Source organism: Pantherophis guttatus, chromosome 4, assembly GCF_059756535.1.
Source record: "Pantherophis guttatus breed Tessera chromosome 4, ASM5975653v1, whole genome shotgun sequence".
NCBI lineage: Eukaryota > Metazoa > Chordata > Lepidosauria > Squamata > Colubridae > Pantherophis > Pantherophis guttatus.
In genome coordinates, this window is record NC_142066.1 from 109,128,510 (window position 1) to 109,147,740 (window position 19,231).

General features: G+C 36.7%; 2 protein-coding genes and 1 long non-coding RNA gene across 14 annotated transcripts in view; 2 read left to right on the plus strand and 1 right to left on the minus strand.

The window, feature by feature from the left end:
* Positions 1-4,870, plus strand: part of SLC4A7 (solute carrier family 4 member 7) — a 128,820-nt gene extending 123,950 nt beyond the window's left edge. For all 10 annotated transcript variants that reach the window (XM_034403929.3, XM_034403933.3, XM_034403932.3 and 7 more), the window contains one exon: positions 1,089-4,870. In XM_034403929.3, coding sequence (XP_034259820.1) covers positions 1,089-1,170 — 82 coding nt within the window. In that variant the 3' untranslated portion in view covers positions 1,171-4,870. The remainder of the gene's footprint in view (positions 1-1,088) is intronic.
* The window catches only part of LOC117656003 (uncharacterized), a 46,845-nt gene extending 41,823 nt beyond the window's left edge, over positions 1-5,022 (minus strand). The window contains exon 1 of the long non-coding RNA XR_004588842.3: positions 4,903-5,022. This is a non-coding gene — a long non-coding RNA (uncharacterized LOC117656003). The remainder of the gene's footprint in view (positions 1-4,902) is intronic.
* An 8,743-nt stretch (positions 5,023-13,765) lies between these two features.
* NEK10 (NIMA related kinase 10) overlaps positions 13,766-19,231 on the plus strand; it is a 213,081-nt gene continuing 207,615 nt past the window's right edge. For all 3 annotated transcript variants that reach the window (XM_034404000.2, XM_060685795.2, XM_060685794.2), the window contains exons 1-4: positions 13,766-13,924; positions 14,387-14,477; positions 14,763-14,823; positions 18,726-18,859. In XM_034404000.2, the coding sequence (XP_034259891.1) occupies positions 14,398-14,477; positions 14,763-14,823; positions 18,726-18,859 (275 nt within the window). In that variant the 5' untranslated portion in view covers positions 13,766-13,924; positions 14,387-14,397. The remainder of the gene's footprint in view (positions 13,925-14,386; positions 14,478-14,762; positions 14,824-18,725; positions 18,860-19,231) is intronic.

Consider the following 19,231-nt stretch of genomic DNA (forward strand, 5'->3'; position numbering starts at 1 on the left):
GGTTATAACAAAAAGAGGATAATTTTTACCACAAATAAGCAAAACTGAAAATTAAATATCCATATTAGCAAAATGGATATGCACTATTTTGCTTTGAATGGGACAGGTAACGTGCTCTAGAATGTTCTCAAATGATGACACGTTATGTTGCATGATAAATATATTGGAAAATGAATAATAATATATTGCTGAAAGAAAATAATCATTTGGACTAATATAAGCTCTTTGCTTGAGAGTAACATGGTTTCTTTGACTATACCTTAAGAACTCTGCTCCAAATTACATAAAATAATGGTGGACAATTTTGTTTGTGGGCAGTGACAATATTTTTTTCATCCTTAAAAATATAGAGTTTAGAGATTGATGTGGCAATGTCACTGACTGAAGAATGGCCTGCCTTAAAGCACATGTTTTGCAAATTGTGCTGCCATATTTGTGGGATATGCTGGCAAATTTTGGTTATATTATTTGTGGATGTTGTTTGAGTTGCAAAAAAAGGTTCTAGTACATTGCTTTTTCTTGATACAAAATATTCCAGTTTTCTTTCATAGAATTCAAATTTGTTTCAGTATTCAGATATTACAACAATCCATGGTTCTGAATTACTCGTAAATCCATCTTAGATGCTTGCAACTGGGTATATGCAGTGCAGCCCTATATGTCTGTCTGTCTGTTATCTACAATCCATCCATCCATCCATCCATCCATCCATCCATCCATCCATCCATCCATCCGAATTTCATTGAATTCTGATAATTCAAAGAGTTTTTTATTCTAATGCTTATACCATTAGATTATAACACAAAAGTCAAATAATTTATTTTACATTTCTAAATACGTATCTATGATACACAAAGTAGGAGTCATTGTGACTTCTTAATTATCAATCCATATTCATTTATCTAAAAGAATGTTCTATTGAACTTGCTAGCCTTTAAAGAAGATACGTATAAGGTTGTATTTTAATTAAAACGGCATTTATAGGTTAAATCTTGCTTTATGCTCCTAGCAATATGCTAATTTATTACAATATATGTTATTAATACTCTTATCTTGGTGTTTTTAACTATGTGAATTTTTCTTAACAGCCCTGAAAATGAGTCATGTGTGAAAATAGACATTGAAAAAACATCTGAAGTAAAGTATGTAGATGCTGAAACCTCATTATAGAGGTAAAACAATGATATTATTTTATAGGATATATTGAAAGAGGGTGACTTTACAGCTTCTTTTAAGTACTAGGTACTTATGTGAACAATAGTGAGATTTTCCAACAAGAAATGTCTATCACTGTGGAAATATTTATTTTAATGGAATGTTTGTTTCAATTTTTAAATAGGAAAAATAATTTCTTTTTTAGTTATCAGTAAGTCAAAGATCATCTTTAACTATAAATTATTGGTTTGCATTGTATCTGTGATATTTTTATATAATTTTAAATACAAATGTCCTGTTATCAGGCATTCGCTAGTTGGGTTTTTGCAAATGTTATGCCAGTTTATAAGAACAAATCATACATATGCAATTTAGTGAATGGTGGTATTTCAGCCTTTATTTCATATTATTTTATGGATTAATTAACTGTATTTGTATATGAATTATTTTTTGTTGTACTGTTAAACACCATTGTATTGCATTTTTTTAAAAAAATAAGTCTTATATGTAGTAGTCAACTTATCAGTTTTATTTTTTAATTCACTAACCACAAGAGCAGATTATACTGAAAGAATAAAGCAGTTTTTTTTAATATAGAGGTCTAGATTGGCATTTATTTAGACTGCATTTCAATAAGGTTAAACATGATTATGGTTCTCTTTTTGTAAAATAATTTAATTTTCTTCAGGGCATCCTAGAAATATATTCCAGGAGAGGAAAGAAATTTATATCACATAAATGGAAATTTTCTAGTAGTAATATATTAGAACATCTGGATTTACATTCTCTTACATAAACTTTATTGCTACTAGACATTGAAAATAAATTTATGTAGGTTATTGAATCCATCATTTTAATATTCAGTTCCAGGAAATAAAACCAGAATTGTTTTAAAATTATTCTAAATTTTTAAAAATGTTTTCTAAAGCATATTTGTCTTAGATCAATAAAAGCATTTATATAAAATGCTGGGTGCAACTGAGTTTTATCTGTCTAATGTTTAAGCCCCGTGTTTTTGTTCCATCATTATAGATTTCAGTATACCATATATGCTACTGAAATGAGTAAGGTTTGATTGTGCTTAAATAGTACCTGTTTATTAATTTTATAATAAGACATAATAAGATTCTCTAAAATTTTAAGTTTTTTAGATCAGTACTGAAGAGAAACATTTTAATGTAAACATACATTTTAATATGGCTATGTGAAAACTGGAACTGAAAATACACATAACTTAATTTCAAACTGAAACTGAAGATTCTCTAGTTTACAGTACACCAAAGATTTTTTTTTTTAATTTTACAGTGTAGAAAAGGCATTGCAATGTGTAAGCATCCCAATATTGTTGAACTTAATTTTTTGGCAGCAAGTAATGGATGCAAGATTTGTAGTTTCATTTGGCAACATCTAGAATTCTGGTAAAACCAATTATAGTTAAAGCAATTTGTGGATTTTACCTGAAATAAGTGAGAGCAATGCAAATAAAACTAGCAGTTTGTCGAAAACAGCCCAATCATTCTCAGAAATGCTCGAATGTAAAACTGAACAAAGAAAGGGGGAAAACTAAATTTGTATGCAAATGTGTTAAAATGAAAATCTGATGCCTACAAATGATAAAATTAATATTAATATATTTTGGGTTTGATATGACATATTGGAAACAGGATGATATTTTCATTCCTGAGTTCTTGCACAGCTTTTGCCTAAGGTTTTTTTTTTTTTAAATATGCACTTTTCTTTATTTAAAAATCATATTTGTTTATATCACATAAATATTTCTGTATCTTTGAAATTACATTTCAAATTCGTTACTTAGTGTAGGCAAGTTAATCATGTTCATTAGAATTGACAGGATTCCAAATTAATTATACTTGTCTTTTGTTATTACAAATATTTGTGTTCAGAGTCATGTGTAGAAATTTACAAAGACTTAAATAGATTGTTTTGAATTTTAACCCTTTGTTTTCAAATGCCTGAAATTCAATAATGCTGTTGTTCAATGCCAAAGGGTTAATAAGTTAATTTAAGCAAATATCTGAAAATTATTGAAATTCATTATTTATTTGCTAATTATGTAAAATAATTCCTAATGACAAAAATAACATGACTTGCAGTGTAATTTACATTATTTGCTTAAATACTGCTTATTAATTCATTATTACACATTTTATTTTTTTTATAGCAGACGTCCAAATATGATGTTTAAGATTCCAGGGCTAATTTATAATTTGCTGCTTATTGTATGTTGTAAAACATTATTTCTTTTTCCATAAATAAAATTATAGTAGTAAAGCCAAACCATAAAAGACATAGCTTTTATTGTATGTAATATGAATATTGCCCTAAAAGCTATAAATGAGTAAAATTACCATTACTGATTAACCGGAGAGTGAAATCTAATTATAGCCAGTATATTCCTATTATGAGAATACTAGTCCCACTAAGTGACTGTTTTCTAGATACAGACTGATTTAGTGGCAATAACTGCAATGTACTTTTTCTGTTCTTTAAAGCAACACACTTTCAGTCCAGAATATTTGAATTTTAATTCTATGTAAACATTTTGTTTAAAATTGTTTAATGTCATAAACAGAACACAAATACTTTTTTTCATGCATTTGTGGGAACTCATGAACCCATATACACATATACATACATATATAAATGCTTAGTTTCCATATTTCACATTAACTATACTAAAAACAAATTATTCAGTTTTTCAAGGCAATCAATAAAATATGTAAGATAATGTTCAAAGCATGTACATTATTACTTAGGATCCAATATGATATTTTTCCTCTTTTACTTCAATTAAAATTTATTTCTGTGTATGGTAGTCTTATAAACAGTGTTGTTTGGTAAAAATTCCAACTATAATTGTAATGTCAGATAACTGTGGTGCATTACAAATATTCATGGGTTAATTCATGGGTTTTAATTGCTTAAAAGGGTTTGTTAATGAACTGTGTTATGTCCCCAACATAGTGCATGTTGGTCATTAGTAAAATGTATTGAATGTTATTTTCTTTTGATATATTTTGGTCAGTAATGTAATGGTTGTTAGAAAGATTAATATAGGTTCAATGTGTTTCTTAGCACAATTACTATGAAGAACCCTTTAATTTCATGAATATAAGTGTGTAGTGTCCATAGATACTTGTATTAATACAAAATGTTGTCCTGTGATTTTACTATTTTGAATTTTTTAATTACTTTTAGAAATTTATCAAAAACAGGAAAATGGTTATAATTGGTGTGAAAATTAAAAAAAATCATATTTAGCATATATTGTCACTGTTTTGCAATCTTAGAATAACTTATTTAATGGACAGGTTTTTATAAATACAGTTTATTGGTTAGGAGATGCATCCTTTGAAAACTTTCCTTTTGTCACTGATACTTTGTTTTGTAAGTGTCTTCCAATGTTCAGAGTTGCTTCCTGAACAAAACCATCTACTTTGATTTGAGGTGTAATTCCACAGTATATTCCAATTTATATAACTGTTTTCTAATCATACATCATTTTCTTATAGAATTATATCCAAAGTTACACTGTTTGAATGTAGAGATAATATTTTATTCTTTTATATGACGCCAACAAAATTCTCCAGTATGTAATGGAAAAAAATCCAATGTTTTATCATTTGTTTAATGACTATTTTTTGTAATATTTGAAAAGGTTGAAAAAAAGCAATAAAATGTCACTGCTTTTAAAGACTCGAGTTATTTTTTATATATACATTGTACCTGTACCAATGATGCTTTTTCAAGAGGCAACTGGACTTTCTGGTTTTTCTTTGAAGATGTTTCGCTTCTGATCCAAGAAGCTTCTTCAGCTCTGACTGAGAATCTCCATAGACATTGTACCTGTAGGATTAATATTTCTAATGAGGGGGGGAAAGGACCCTTCAATATTAGACCCTTTCTCTGAGGGCCTATCATTCTGAGAGTGAACAACTAGCAATTGGGTTTCCTTGCCGCCATCACTCCATCACTATAACCAGTTTCTCTTTTCCATACCAGCCCTTTTGGAAACCAGAAAAGGATTGAAAAGGAAATCCTTCTCCCACTCTAGACCTGACCAAACACTGAAGAGAAACAAATGTTTAGGAATTAGTAGCTAGAAGTCAATATTTCAGCCAACCTGAGGAGGATGATAGAAGCCCACCAGCCAAAACTGAAAGAAATAAAAAACCTTATCAAAAGAAAATAGGTTTCTGAGGGAAGGAGGGAGGGAGGGAGGGAGGAAGGGAGGGAGGAAGGAAGGAAGGAAGGAAGGAAGGAAGGGTATGACCATTAATATGAGTCTGCTAATGTAGTGATCTTCAATGCAAGCTCAGAAATAGCAGATCTTGTTAAACGACTTAAGCCTGGTAATGATTTTATTGCCACTAAAGTTATTCAGTTGTTTGACCCTGTCCCAACTTTAATTTCATTTATAGATTGTAAAGTATTAATTCCAAAGGACTAGGTTTAGTTTTGATACCATGTTTTCCCAAAATTACAACTTATTCAAAAATTAAGGCCTAGCTCAATTTTTTGGGGGGTGGGAGTAATATATGCCCTATCCCAAAAATAACCCCTTGTGAAGGGGTGGTCATGGCCAGCACAGGAGGCAGCCCTTCCATTCCTCGGTCATCTCATGGCTGCTCGGCCCCTTAACTGTGGCCCATGGATCAGCTAATCCAGCGAGGGCTGGGAGTTCTGTCTCTCTGGGTGCCTGGAGATCTTTCCAGCACACTCTTGCTAGCCCCAGCCCTGCTCACGGTGCCAGGCAACCTTGCAACTGAGGGCCCCTCTGTTCTGTAGCTCACATTGTGGCTATAGAACAGATGGCGACTACAGTTTGAAAGGGTTTTCTCTGTGCTATTTCTTTTCTCCGCTCCACCTGCCTGCCCGTCCACCGCACCTGGGCCACCGGGCACCATCTGCCCCAAACCAAGCAGTAGGGAGGCTCCTAGCGCCCACTGCCCTGGCAAAGGTGAAGCTGAAGCAGGCAGGGGCTGCGTGGGGCTCCTCTGATGGCCTCCCCACCCCACTCAGGGTTGGCCCATACAAAGGTGTGAGTATGGGTTGAGTTTGGCAATTAACTTTCCTGCCTTTTGCGAACTTTTGGCTGCATGCAACGAAAGCAGCAGAAGCAGTAGAAGTCTTTCTTTCTCTCCTGCAAGCTCCACTAAAAATGAGTCTTTGTGAGACTCATCGTACCGCCGCAGCCTCTTGGAGCAGGACTCTACAAAGTTTGTTGTACTGTTGCATGCACAAACGGCAGCACCGCTGCGAGCTTTGTCATAGTCAAATGTCGAGTGTCAAAAGCCCCTCGACAACACATCACCTTGATGGATGGTATTGAAGACCATGAAGGGGATCCAGAGAATACTGATGGATTCCAGCAACAAAACACGGTGGAGGGGGGTGTTGCGTTAGGACACCATGTACACTAATAGTGGATGATGGATGGAAGGCAAGAAGAGGAGGGGTGGAATGGGAATGTAAATCAGCTGCTGAAGAGATAATGAAGAGGGGGGGGTGGAATGGGAATGCAAATCAGCTGCTGAAGAGATAATGAAGAGGTGGTGTGGAATGGGAACGTAAATCAGCTGTTGAAGAGATAATAGTGTGAAGGGAATAACGTCCTAAGACTGCGATGAGCATGAACGGAACAAGCAGCAGCTTTGATTGTGACAGCTGTGAGAGATCATTGCCTGCCTAATGATAGTTAACTGTATCCACACCCTATAAAACAATACAGGCGGAGAGCTAGGGCATCTCCCTGTTTTGCTTAGCAGCTCAGTCTCTACTGTACACTGCTGTGTTGCCTCCATTAAACCAGGTTTTGGAATAAATCCTCCTTTTCGTGTGTGCATGTTCGTTTGTGCCTGGTGAAGCACTGGCGGCTCCAGAGGGGCTGAGACAAAGTTGTTGGGACTACCATAAAAAAAACCCTTCTCACAAAAAGTTGGAATTAATTGATTGAACTTTTTTTACGGTAGTCCCACAAACTTGTTTCCCTGCACACAATGGTGAGAAAGGTGATGGAGCTGGAAATCAAGTACCGGTAGGCAAAGAAACGCTTGGAGGAAGCGAGGGCACCTGGGTGGTGATGAGTGGGACAAGCTTTTTTGCCCAGAAAATCCTAGTTTTTGACGGCTGATGCTGAAAGGCAAAGAAAGAGCTACCGGGAAGAAGCCAGTCAGTCCGGGAGTTGGGAATACCCTTTCTCCCCCGCCCCACCCCTCCCCACCTGCCATGCCTCTCGATAAATAAAGATGAAGAGACACCAAGAGAAGCCCCGTCTTGCTCCATGCATATCGCTTCTCCCGTGCTCCACCTGCCACTCCCCTCCATAAAGGGGGCGGGTGCCTAAATGAGGGGCAGGAAGCCCCTGCCATGCCCAGTGAGTGGGGGAGAAGAGATGGCAAGAGGAGCCCTGTCTCGCTCCATGCGCCCCAATGAAAGGCAACCGCAGCCTGGCTGCTTCCCTGCCCCGCCCTCTCTGGCACTGGAAGCCAACTGACAGGCACACACTCAGTCGCTCATTCATCCCTCTCTCTCTCTCCCTCCCCCTCACCGGCCAAAATCAGCAGGCCAGATTCGGTGAGCTGAACACACCACCGCTGCCTGGGAAGAGAAGAATATGATAAATGGGCTCTCTTGTAGTGCCTCCTCTCCCTCTTTTCCTCCCAGGTGGTGGCAGTGCATCTGGCTCACCTAATCTGGCCTGCTGATGTTGTGCGACAGCGGCTCTGACCCAATCCTGGCCAGCAATGCTGTGGGCAAGAACCAGCAATGCCAATCCTGCTTCATGGCTGTGCAGATAAAGCCCGCACCGGCCACTGCTTGGAGCTCTGGCACCAGTTCCCCTCTCCCCAATCCCAGGTCGTCAGGGTTAGGGCTGGCAAGAGTGTGCCAGAGATCTCCAGGTGCTGGAGAGACAGAACTTCCGGCCCTCGCTTGATCAGCTGATCCGCGGGCCATGGGCTGTGGTTAAGGGGCCAAGCAGCCATGAAGTGATTGTGTTCGCTGCCTCCTGCAATTTGAAAAAAAATAAGACCTCCCCAAAAATAAGGCCAAACGATTATTTCACGGGTCAAAAGTAAATAAGACACAGTTTTATTTTCAGGGAAACATGATAGTTCCAATCAATAATAAAAAGTTATCTGGGTTCTGCTTGCTAATTTTTGGTCTATGGCCAAACATGTAGTCCTTCTACAAGAATTTTGAACTAAGCTGGAATATAATTTTTGCTCATTTATCTTTTTAGAGAGAATACAATCTAAATACTTAAGGGATTTATTTCAAATCCCACAATGTGTTCCCAACATTGTTTTACACCATAAGGCTGGCAGGACAAACACTGAAATTCATATCCCTCTTTTATTGGCTAAAGTTACTTTTTTTCAGCTACAATGGTGCTGAATAAGTGGTGGTTATCATCAGTCTTTGGAATTCTGGCCATCACAGCATCCTGCAATCATATGATTATGATCTGGATACTTGGCAACTGTTGGCAACAGTGTTGGGCTCCAAATTTTTTAAACCGGTTCTCTGCCCTAATGACTGGCTAGGTGGGTGTGGCTGGGTTCCATGTGATTGAATGTGTGTGCCCAACTCTACATCATTTGTGTGGGTGGTACCTGTATGGGACAGGGAGGGTTGGGGGAGGAATCCAGGGTCTCCCATGGGCGGCGGGAAGAAAGAAAGATCCAACCTGTGTGTGTGTGAGAGAGAGAGAGAGGGAGGGAGGGAGGGAGGGAGAGGGAGACTGTGTCAAGCTAGACTGGGAAAGCTGGCTGCGAGAGGAAGAGAAGCTGGGTAAGCTGGACCCAGACGCTTCCCAGGTTCCCTCATCCCAGAAGCAGCAACCTCACACTCTCCTCTCTCTGCTAGCCCCCTTCTTTGCACTGGATTGCCCAGCAGCAGAGATGGAGAAGACGGCAGCGGTGGCCGCTAGCAGTGAGGGGAGAGTGCCACACAGAAATGTCATCCCCTTCTCCCTCTCCATTGCTGGGCGATTCCATGTGAAGAAGGGGGCTAGCAGAGAGGGGAAGAGTGTGAGGTTGCTGATTCTGGGATGAGGGGACCCGGCTTCTCTTCCTCTTGCAGCCAGCTTTTTGGGGCCATTTTCAGGCAGTTTTTGGGGCTGTTTTCAGACTGCTTTTTGGCTGATTTCAGGCCTTTTTTCAGGCCGATTTTCAGGCCGATTTTGGCTGGAAAATGGCCTGAAAATGACCTGTTTTGGGGGCATTTTTAAATCCATTTTCAGGCTGGTTTTGGGCTGATTTTGGCTGGAAAAATGGCCTGAAAACAGTCCGAAAAACGGGCGGGGGCAGGGCCAGGCGGTGGTCTAATTTTTCGGTTCTCCGAACTGTGCAGAATTGGGCAAACCAGTCCTAACTGGCAGCAGCCCACCTCTGGCAACTGGCTTGTACTTACAAGGTTGCAGTATCCCATAGTCATGTGATTGCAATTTGCTACCTTCCCTGCCAGATTCCCAAAAGCAGTTATTTGACAGAATGGCAGGACAGAAGATGGATGGTGCAACGGGAAACAAGACCAGGAGATGGACAGTGTGTGGCATAAGTGAAAGAAAATCAGGAAGATTTACCAGAGTGACTTGCAATGTTCCCTGCTGGCTTCCTTACTGACTTTGCTTATAGGAATCTGGCAGGGAAGGTTACAAATGGTGATTTTGTAACCGTTGGATTAAACTTTGTAAATGTGAGCCCGCTGTCAAGCTTCCAAATCGCAATCACATGCCATGTCAGTGCTAGAATGGTGGAACTTCAAGGACTGGTTATAATTACCATTTGTTTAGTGCCATCACAACTTTGAACAGTTGCTGAATAAGTGGTCGACAAATAAAGACTACATTTAAAGCTATGCCTAATTGCAATTAAAAATTGATTAGCAAATTGAAATTATATAGGCTATTGTTCCTAGTAATGTTTCACTAGTAACACTAATCTGAAATAAATGTGTTCCATTACATTTAGTCACAAAAATGATCAGTAGGACTGGTAATAGAAAAAATATTTGAATGATTGGCAACTATTAATTTGCAAATGTATGCTATACAGAAAGTGTGAATTATCTTGTGCATTGTTGAGAAGTTTGCCCAATCCTCTAGCTTGAAGGGGAAAACTTAATTCCTGAAAATTCTGGTAAGAGAAGTGAGATTGATGGATAATTTTTTATGATCATATTCCTGGAATAGACACTCATTCCTACAAAGAAGGAATAGGGTGCTTGGGAAAAAACTAATGGTCTTCTTCAAATATGTTGATGGGGATTCCTAGAGGTGAAGTTTATGTTTACTCATACTGGTAATAGAAAAAAGAACATGATGCCTGTAAAACATATGATGATTTACTTGTGTAATATAGTAAATGTTCACACATTATATGCATTACCTGATATTTAGTACTGAGGAGAAATAAGAAATCATGGTACTTCTCAGCATAAATAACAGGAAGAAATGAGCTGTTTGATAAGAGATTAACAATTCCATCTAAAATGCTATTTGATTAAAGAGCTGGTCTGGAGATACACAAACAAAACTGAAAATTCTCAATACATGGATGAGAGAGTGGAACACAGATTAAAGACTTCATATTTTTTAGGCATTTGGGTACAATTTATGACAGGCTGTAGTCCTATGGTCTGTCTGTCCAACTTTAATTTAAAAACTCCATATGGTGCCTTTCTAAACAAAAGTTTCTCAGAATATTTTTTTGTGTGTATGCCTTCAAGTCAGTTTTGACACCTAGTGACTGCCTGAAGGACCATCTATAGTTTTCTTGGCAGGATTTTGGAAGCAGTTTATCATTGCTTATTTCCTAAAGCTGAAGAGCCTTAGTTCATCCAGCTGGCTTAATTCCTAAGGCGGAACTAGAACTCAAAGTATCCAGGAATAGTTTTAATTACTTCATGTTATTTTATTTTAATTATTTAACCCCCATTAGGCACTAAATTAAAAAAAAACAGAAGTAACTAAAAATCTCCACTTTGGGAGTGCATGTGTGTTCTTCCTCACAGTGACAATGAAGAGTAAACATCACTGAGATAGTTTGATCCTGTAAAAACCTTGCATCATACAAGACTATGGGAGCAAACAGAGAAGGGTTTCAAACATCATCTAAGGTTCAAAAAGAGACATACTAGAAGTTCCCTATGATGTTATCGCATCAAATTTAACATTAAAAAGGGGTCTAATAATTTTTACACTGAATCTTCAGGGAAGGCAACAGTACTTGGGAAATAATTCAGCAGAAACATTCTTAGCAAATGTGGAAAGTTTTTTTTTTTGACCAAACAGGAACTGAGTACTGTAGAAAATCCAGAAATATGTCATAAGACAGGATATGCAGTCAAAGTCAAAGAAACAATGGCAAATATATGCCAGGAACAGTGGAAGGGGAGAATTCTGAGGAGAAACATCCATGACTGGAAAATATTAAGTTTGTTTCATATACTTATGAAACAAACAAAAAGTTAAAAAGTTATAATTATATAGTTACCTACATCTAAATTATATTAAACAAAATATTTTTACAATCCCCAAGGCATGTCACATATTTTGAGCACTCCTAATATTTGGAAATAGAAAGTTGAAAAATTTAACACACCCTCAGTTTATAAAGTAGATGCTGGAGAGTGTACCTACTTCATTAAGGTTAAGATATTTCTGGGCTCGCCTTATTACAAGCAATATATAGACTAGTGTTTTTCAACCTTGGCAACCTTAAGTTGTGTGGACTTAACTCTCAGAACTCCCTAGCAGCTGACTATGGAATTCTGGGAGTTGAAGTTCATCCAGTTTAACGTTGCCAAGGTTGAAAATACTGATACAGATCTATCACCCAATTTCTACTTCTTGGGAGGAGTAGGATCACCTTCCCTTTTACAGTTTCCCTTCACTCGCGGTTTGACGTCACCGTTCTTAGGCACACCCAAGGGGCGCTGAGCTAGAATCGTTCTTTTGGATTCTAGCCGCGCGGCTTCTCTGTTGCTATGACAACAACGGTAGTGTTAGTCGTTGTCCCGGAACCTTCTCGGCCCTTTTGTACGGAGCTTAATCATTGGTTCTAAAAAGCGGCCTTTAGAATAAAGGCGCATGTTCATTGGTTCCTGAGTTTGCGGATTTGATCGCTCGGCGCACTGGACCTTTTTATTGGGCTTAAAAACAAACATTGGTATAATTATTACTGCAAAAATAAATAGTAAACAAGAGAGCTGCCACGGTGTGAGCACTGACACTCCAAGCAGGTGAGTGATAGAACAGCGGCCGAAGGGCAGCGATGTCCTCTTCTCTGCAAAAATTGGGGAGGAGACACAGAAGGAGCTGTAATGCTCAATCCCCCTGGCCCCCTCCTGAGATCAGCCTCGTGTTTTGCGATTAGAAGGAAAGGCGCGGAGACTGAAAAGCCATTCTTCAAACTCCTTTTACTGCCTGAGATTTCGCGTCGGCGCGAGTGAGACAAATATGCATATTCATGGACAGAGTATGTGACTTCTTTTACTGAAAACCAGGAACAGCTCTCAGGCATCTTTAAACAAGCGCTGACTTAACTGAGCTATAATAAGCTTCTGTAGAGCCCATTCGGCCAAGTAAACAAGGCACACGGCCTCCTCCGTGGTTATAATGCAGATGGGCTCAGGTTAAAAAAGATAAACGTATACTGTGTATAAATGAGGGCCTCAATTTAATGCGTAAGGAGTACAATCTATCATTTCTTTGTATCAAGAATTGTATATTTTTGGGGGGCGGCGGGTGTGTGTGTGTGTCTCCATTCTTTAAAGATTTCTCACCTATTTCTTTATAAGAGACCTACAGTGTAGGTTTGAGAAACCCGGATAACCAGTTAACCATATGTAGTATACATATGTATGTAGTACTATACAATTTATGTATTCGTATTCTACCTTTATTGTTTTTACAAATAACTTAAGATGGTGATGCAATGTGTTGCTAACAAGCTGGATCTAATTATTTCAGAAGTTAGCAATGCAAAGGCAATTCCGGGTTTTTTTTTTGGTTTGCTGGATGTCACCTACCTTACAGTGCAGTCTAGAATACCACATCTATATAAGTATATAGTATATACACTATATCAGTAATTGACCTTGACTAATTTCAGGAGCTAAACAGGATCAGCTTAACAGATGCCAAACAGATGGTGAATGCCTTGAGAAATCCAGGACTGTTATAAAGACTGGGAAGTCAAATATAATGGGAGACAACAATACTTCTCTTCCATAACACTGCTAAGAAAACTAGATGGATGAAACTATCAAACGTCAAGCTTGACATTGAGAGTTCTCTGTCCCTGGGAACTTCTAATTTAAATGCATGAATGGATATGAATGAACAAATACAATTAGAGCAGTACAGTATCACTTTAGAGATCTATTATGTGTGAATATATAATATCATTTTTCTGTTTATCGTTCAAAAATACATTTTTGTATTAAACTGTATAAAGGCACTTACACATTTAAGTTATTTATTTATCCTTATTTACAGAGGGAGGGGGAACTTTGTACATAGAATGTTGCCTTTTTAACAGATGTAATAGATATGGCCAATAGTTATGTACATCTTCTGCAGACTGTTGACTTTTTTCTCCAGAAATCAATGACAGAAGAATTTACATTCAAAACTACAAGATCTGCTCAACTAGTTCTGTGCTCTCCACATCTGAATTCCTTGTGGGCTTGTTGCAATCCCTGACATTCTACATTAGAAACCACTGCCCAAAATGGAGAGGTATCTTAAAATTAACTGGTAAAATGAAAGCCTCTATGTTGTAATGGTTAAACTGTTGAACTAGGACCAAACAAGCACAGGTTTTAGTCTATATTTATATAGGGAAACACGCTGGGAGCATTTTAGCAGATCTCTTTCAACCCAGCCTATCTCACAGAATTGCTGTTAATGGCAGTTACTGGTAAATTAAAAAAAGATCCCCATGTGAGTTTCCTTCTACTCTTAAAGGAAAAGTGGAATCTAAATCTAACAAATAAACAACCTGATGTACTATTTAAAATTCAAAGGTAGAATAAATTCCACTTAGAGATGATTTCATGAGCTGATATTTTTAGCATAGGTTTTATTATATATTTATTTTTCAACCAGCTGTTTCTTTTCTTCTGGTTGCCGAAATTCTGTTCCCATTGTTCTTCAAATATCCACAAACCAATTTTTTTTTTCTCATTTGTTTCCTCTAAGAATTAATTCTGATGCCTCGAGGGTATAAAATGCCTGATCAACTCAAGAAGGTGAAGACCAGAGAAAAGGTAGCAGATACTAAGTCTCAAAGGTATAGTACTTTTCACTAAATGTCAGCAATATTTCCTGCATTTGCACCAGCAGTTAAATAAAGTAGTCTGAACATTGTGTTACATGGTTACTGTTTCTCTGGTCACCACGTTTGACAGAAATAGCTGTGGCTGACAAGCCTATATAAATGTGGACAGAGACAGGAAGTCATAGAAAGGTGCTGTAGAAAGGGTTTTTTTCTACAGAACAGTATGGATAAAATTACATTTCATAGTGATATGGTAATTATGTATTGTTAACAAGTATATAATTTATTTCTTCCTAGGGATTATTCTGATCTTAAAAGGCTTCTGGCCTTTCTAAATGTCCAGTCTAGCAAGCAAAAGGTACTTCTCCAAATTGCTATAATTTGAATCAATGTTTAAAAAAATAGCAAATCTTGTACAGAGAATTCCATAGTTTCAATATGCTTACAAATTCTTCTAATAAATGCAATGAATTGCATTGAGTTCATTGGAACTCAATGAGGTTTCTAAATGCTTATGTTTTATAATGAATTATTTTGTGTTTTTTGTGTTCTATTTGCTTTTGTATTGCTTTAGCATTTTGTTTGATCATAAGTCAAAGATTTTCAGAGTTTTGGATAATAATTGGATAATATTTCATGTCTGTCTTGGGTTTCAGTGCTTCATATTTCTAGCAGAGCAGTTTTCATTAAGAGTTTTGAAAATATGAGGTAGTGTAAATTCCAAAAACACTGATTGAACTAGAATCGGATCCTAAGAGACAGTATTGCTTAGATTAGATTAAAATGGATTTGTGAAATAGATCCATGAGTGAAACAGAACCCTGCTGTAAATATTTGACATACCACAAGGGATTACATAAAAGTACTGTCCCCAGTATTTCTACATATTGTCAGCTTTCTGTTCAGGAAGATCAACCTGTGAAGGTTAGCTCCTGCTCTATTCTGTTTTATCATACTAAGACTGGACTGGCTGATAGGTAGATTGCTTTTGGGTTCAATTCAAGGTGCTGATAATGATCTATAGATTTCAACCCTATAGCTAAGGTTAGGTTATTTTAAGGAATATCTTTCCCCAATCACATCTACCCCATCCCATGAAGTCTGTCAGAAAGAGCAAGTTGTGGAACCTAATCACAAAGGATACTATCTGATGGGACCCAGGAGAAGAGCCTTTTCTACCATACCATCTGCCTTTTAAAACATCATTTCCCCTGAAGTCAGATTGGCCCTGATCTTTGTAATCCTCTGGAAGGGCCTGAAAAGATGGCTTTGCCATCTGGCCTAACGTGGTCATGGAGCCTGCATAGTGGCTGTACTGCTAGTAAAATTGAGTGCATGTCCCACAATTATATTTCTTGTGGTTTTTAATGGTTTTTGTTATGCTTTTGATTATTTTGTTGAATTGTTTTTTGTTTCTAACTGTACTCAGAATCACATGTGCGAGATGAGCAGCTATATAAATTTATGAAATACTATACATAGAGAAAGTCTAAAGCAGAGGCTGCAGCTTAGCTTCCATATTTTCAGGCCATTAGGCCCAGAACATCTGGCAAGAATTGTCTAGAGTTCTACACTGAGCAGATCATATGTTTCTATATAGTCTTTTGTCCCCCAGAGCCAATTGGCAGCTTCAAAGCAAGATTCTAAGTTGAAGTCTATTGAAGCTGCTCTCTTTGTGTTGCTGATCTTTCAGTTAAATACTCTAAATTATTGGCATTTTCCTCCAACAATCCACATTGTGTGTTTGTGTATTTCTGGGTATCTGTGTGTAAAGATACTCTCAAATCTAAATGAATATCAGTGACTAATCTTTTTTTTTTATTTAAAAAGGTTTTTATTTTATGATCAAACAAGTATACAATATAAGCAATCATTCAAACTATCATCAGAAAAAAAATTTTTTTTTAAAATCCATAATCCATCTCTAAACTCAATCTTCAACCCCTCCTCACCACCCACACCCCCGACTTCCCAGAACAAAAACAGGGCATAGATTTCACCAAACATTCACTAAAATAAACTAGCTAACTGCAAGATTTAATAGCTCCCAAGACCCCTTAACTCCCCTTTTACAATTTCATCAACCTCCCTTTTTATAGACTCAAAGTAGCATATAATCCAATAACTCTAAGAGTTTTAAAACCAATAACAAATATTAAGCATTCAAACCTTAAAAAATCTCTTAATATATCAATAAGGTATTCAATTCATTTACATAAACATTTTTCCCCCTCCAACTTTTCTTAAAATTCAGATATTTTGAAATCTTATAACAAAAAGTAAACCTAAATATTCAATAGTTAAATTTCTACATTTTCCCCCTTCGTTGTTCCTCCCTCCAACTTTTAAAATTTTAAAACATAAACATCAGCGTTTTAATCAACCATTAATACATAAACTAGAAAATCAAAAAAGATTAATCTTACATTCTTACTCTCGAATATTTTAAAAATCTTAAAACAAAAAATAAACCTTAATTAATCATAATCTGTACATTTACCCCCTCAGTCTTTTTTCTCCCTCCCACTTTTAACTCCTAAAACATAATCATTTTTATCCATTATCATTATTTAAGTTTCTACATTTTTTAAAAAACATAATCATTTTAATTAACCATTAATGCATCATATTTAAAAATCAATATTTAAATTTATACATTTTCCCCCTCAGTAGTTATAACACCTAAAACATAATCATTTTTAACCATTAATAGAACAACTACAAAACCAAAAAGAAAGGTTAATCTTCCATTCTTGCTTTCTTTTTATATTTTTTCCAGTCTTTCTGTATCCCTCCTACTTCTATTTTGAGGAGGTTTTTAATTTTAATTTGAGGTTGATGTAACTGCAAAGATTGTCCCCTTTTTGAGAAAATTTCCTCTGATTTAGAGCCCCCATATCGCCTCTTCTTGCTTATATAGATCAGTTCATTCCTTCGTCTGTAAAACCAAAGATTGTCCAGAATTTGTGAAAAAAAGTTCAGTTGTTTCTTTTCTATTAAATGTATAAATACCACTGGCAAATCTCCTTCATCTTCTAAAACTTCGGAAGCCTGATCATTTACTACTTTCTTCCAAACCAAGTCATAATTTTGAAAGATTCTGTCAATTTTTTCAAAAAGAGCAGAGAATAAGCTTGAAAATTCTTGAGAAAATTCTTGAAAACCAACCAATTCCACCTTCTTTGCTTCAATCAAAATGTCTCCTGGATTGTCATCATGCTTCGTACTTGCTTTTGTCTGCTCCATCATTTCTGTTGTTATGCCTTTGAGAATTGCTATTTGATTACTTATAGCTGCAGTATGATTATTCATGGCTTCTTTTATAAATTCTGTAAATTCTGCATTAGAATCCTTATAGTTCTGTAAATCAGACAACTGTATCATTTCTGACACCTCCAAATAGCTTCCAGCACTTTCAAAATCTCCTTTCTTGGAAGCCATTTTATTTTAAAAAGATTTTCTTTCTTTCCACAACCATAAAGTCATAAAGTCACAGCCATCCTCTTGAACAACTTTCAGCAATTTCTTTATAAATCACCAAACGAAATAATCTTTTCCCAAACAGCTCTTTAGAATGTAATCCAGCAATTTAAAGCCAGTCTCTGAGCACGAGTCTATTAGCAGACACTTTCCTTTCTAGCTTTCACTTTTAAAATCACAACAAAAATGCCATCTTTACTTCCAGCTCAGAAAATTCAATTAGAAACATTGTATTCCCGGAGTTAAGCATTATACTTGCAAAAAGCTTGTCCTCCTGCTTCTGTTCCGCCTGCTTTTTTGAAATCATTTAATCTTCTATTTGACAGCAGAAATTGGATGCGATGCCTAGCTCTGTAAAAAACAGAGTCCCCCCCGGATCCGGAGCTTCAGCGGGCTGAACGGGGAGCTCTTGCCCTCCGAACCCCTGGAATTAATCCAGGGGTTTTCGGGGAGCTCTACCCTCACCCACCAGCTCTCCTCCCCTTCTTTTCCCGAAGGGGAGATTTTCAAGCCGTTTGACAGCTGATTAGCGCTGTCAGAACGGCTCAACGGAATCGCGGGGGCGGCGGTCTAAAAAGACCGTCCATGGCGCCGCGGAGCCAACCCGGAAGTCCAGTGACTAATCTTAAATACAAAGAAATGATAATAATTGTATCAGTTATATATATTTAATATATCATTATTACCATAATTGTTATGGAATTTCAGTGACAATCATTGATATTATTCTGGTTATATTAAGTAATTTACTTAACAGCCAACCCTGTCTTGCATTTGCAGTTGCCAGCCCTTAACTTTGAAAATATTAATAATAATATGACGAAGTCTGAACAATATTCTAGCAACTCTTGCAAAGAAAAATATAGAGGTCAATGGGAAGAATCTACTGAAGCTGTTGAACTGGAACACTTCAGGTATAATGTATTGAATGTATTGAAATTAATTAAGGGTTATTGTATTTGCATGCATTTACTTTCAATATTTTTTAACTTTATTCTTAAGCATCTATGCAAACTTGAGGATGAGATTTACAAAAGGTTTGATTATAATTAAAGTACAGCATTGAATACAGTTAAAGAACTTTCCAAAGTTTCCATCAGCCTTCAGAAATTATTGCTCACTTAGAATTGTTCGGATGACACAAGGGAAAAATATTAAATACCAATAGTCATATGTATTATGATTATGTATAACTTTAATTTAATGAAGTCCTATTTAATTTTTTTAAATCCTCTCACTATTTTTGGTACACCATTAGAAAGGCCAAATGAGATTTTGGCCTGAAA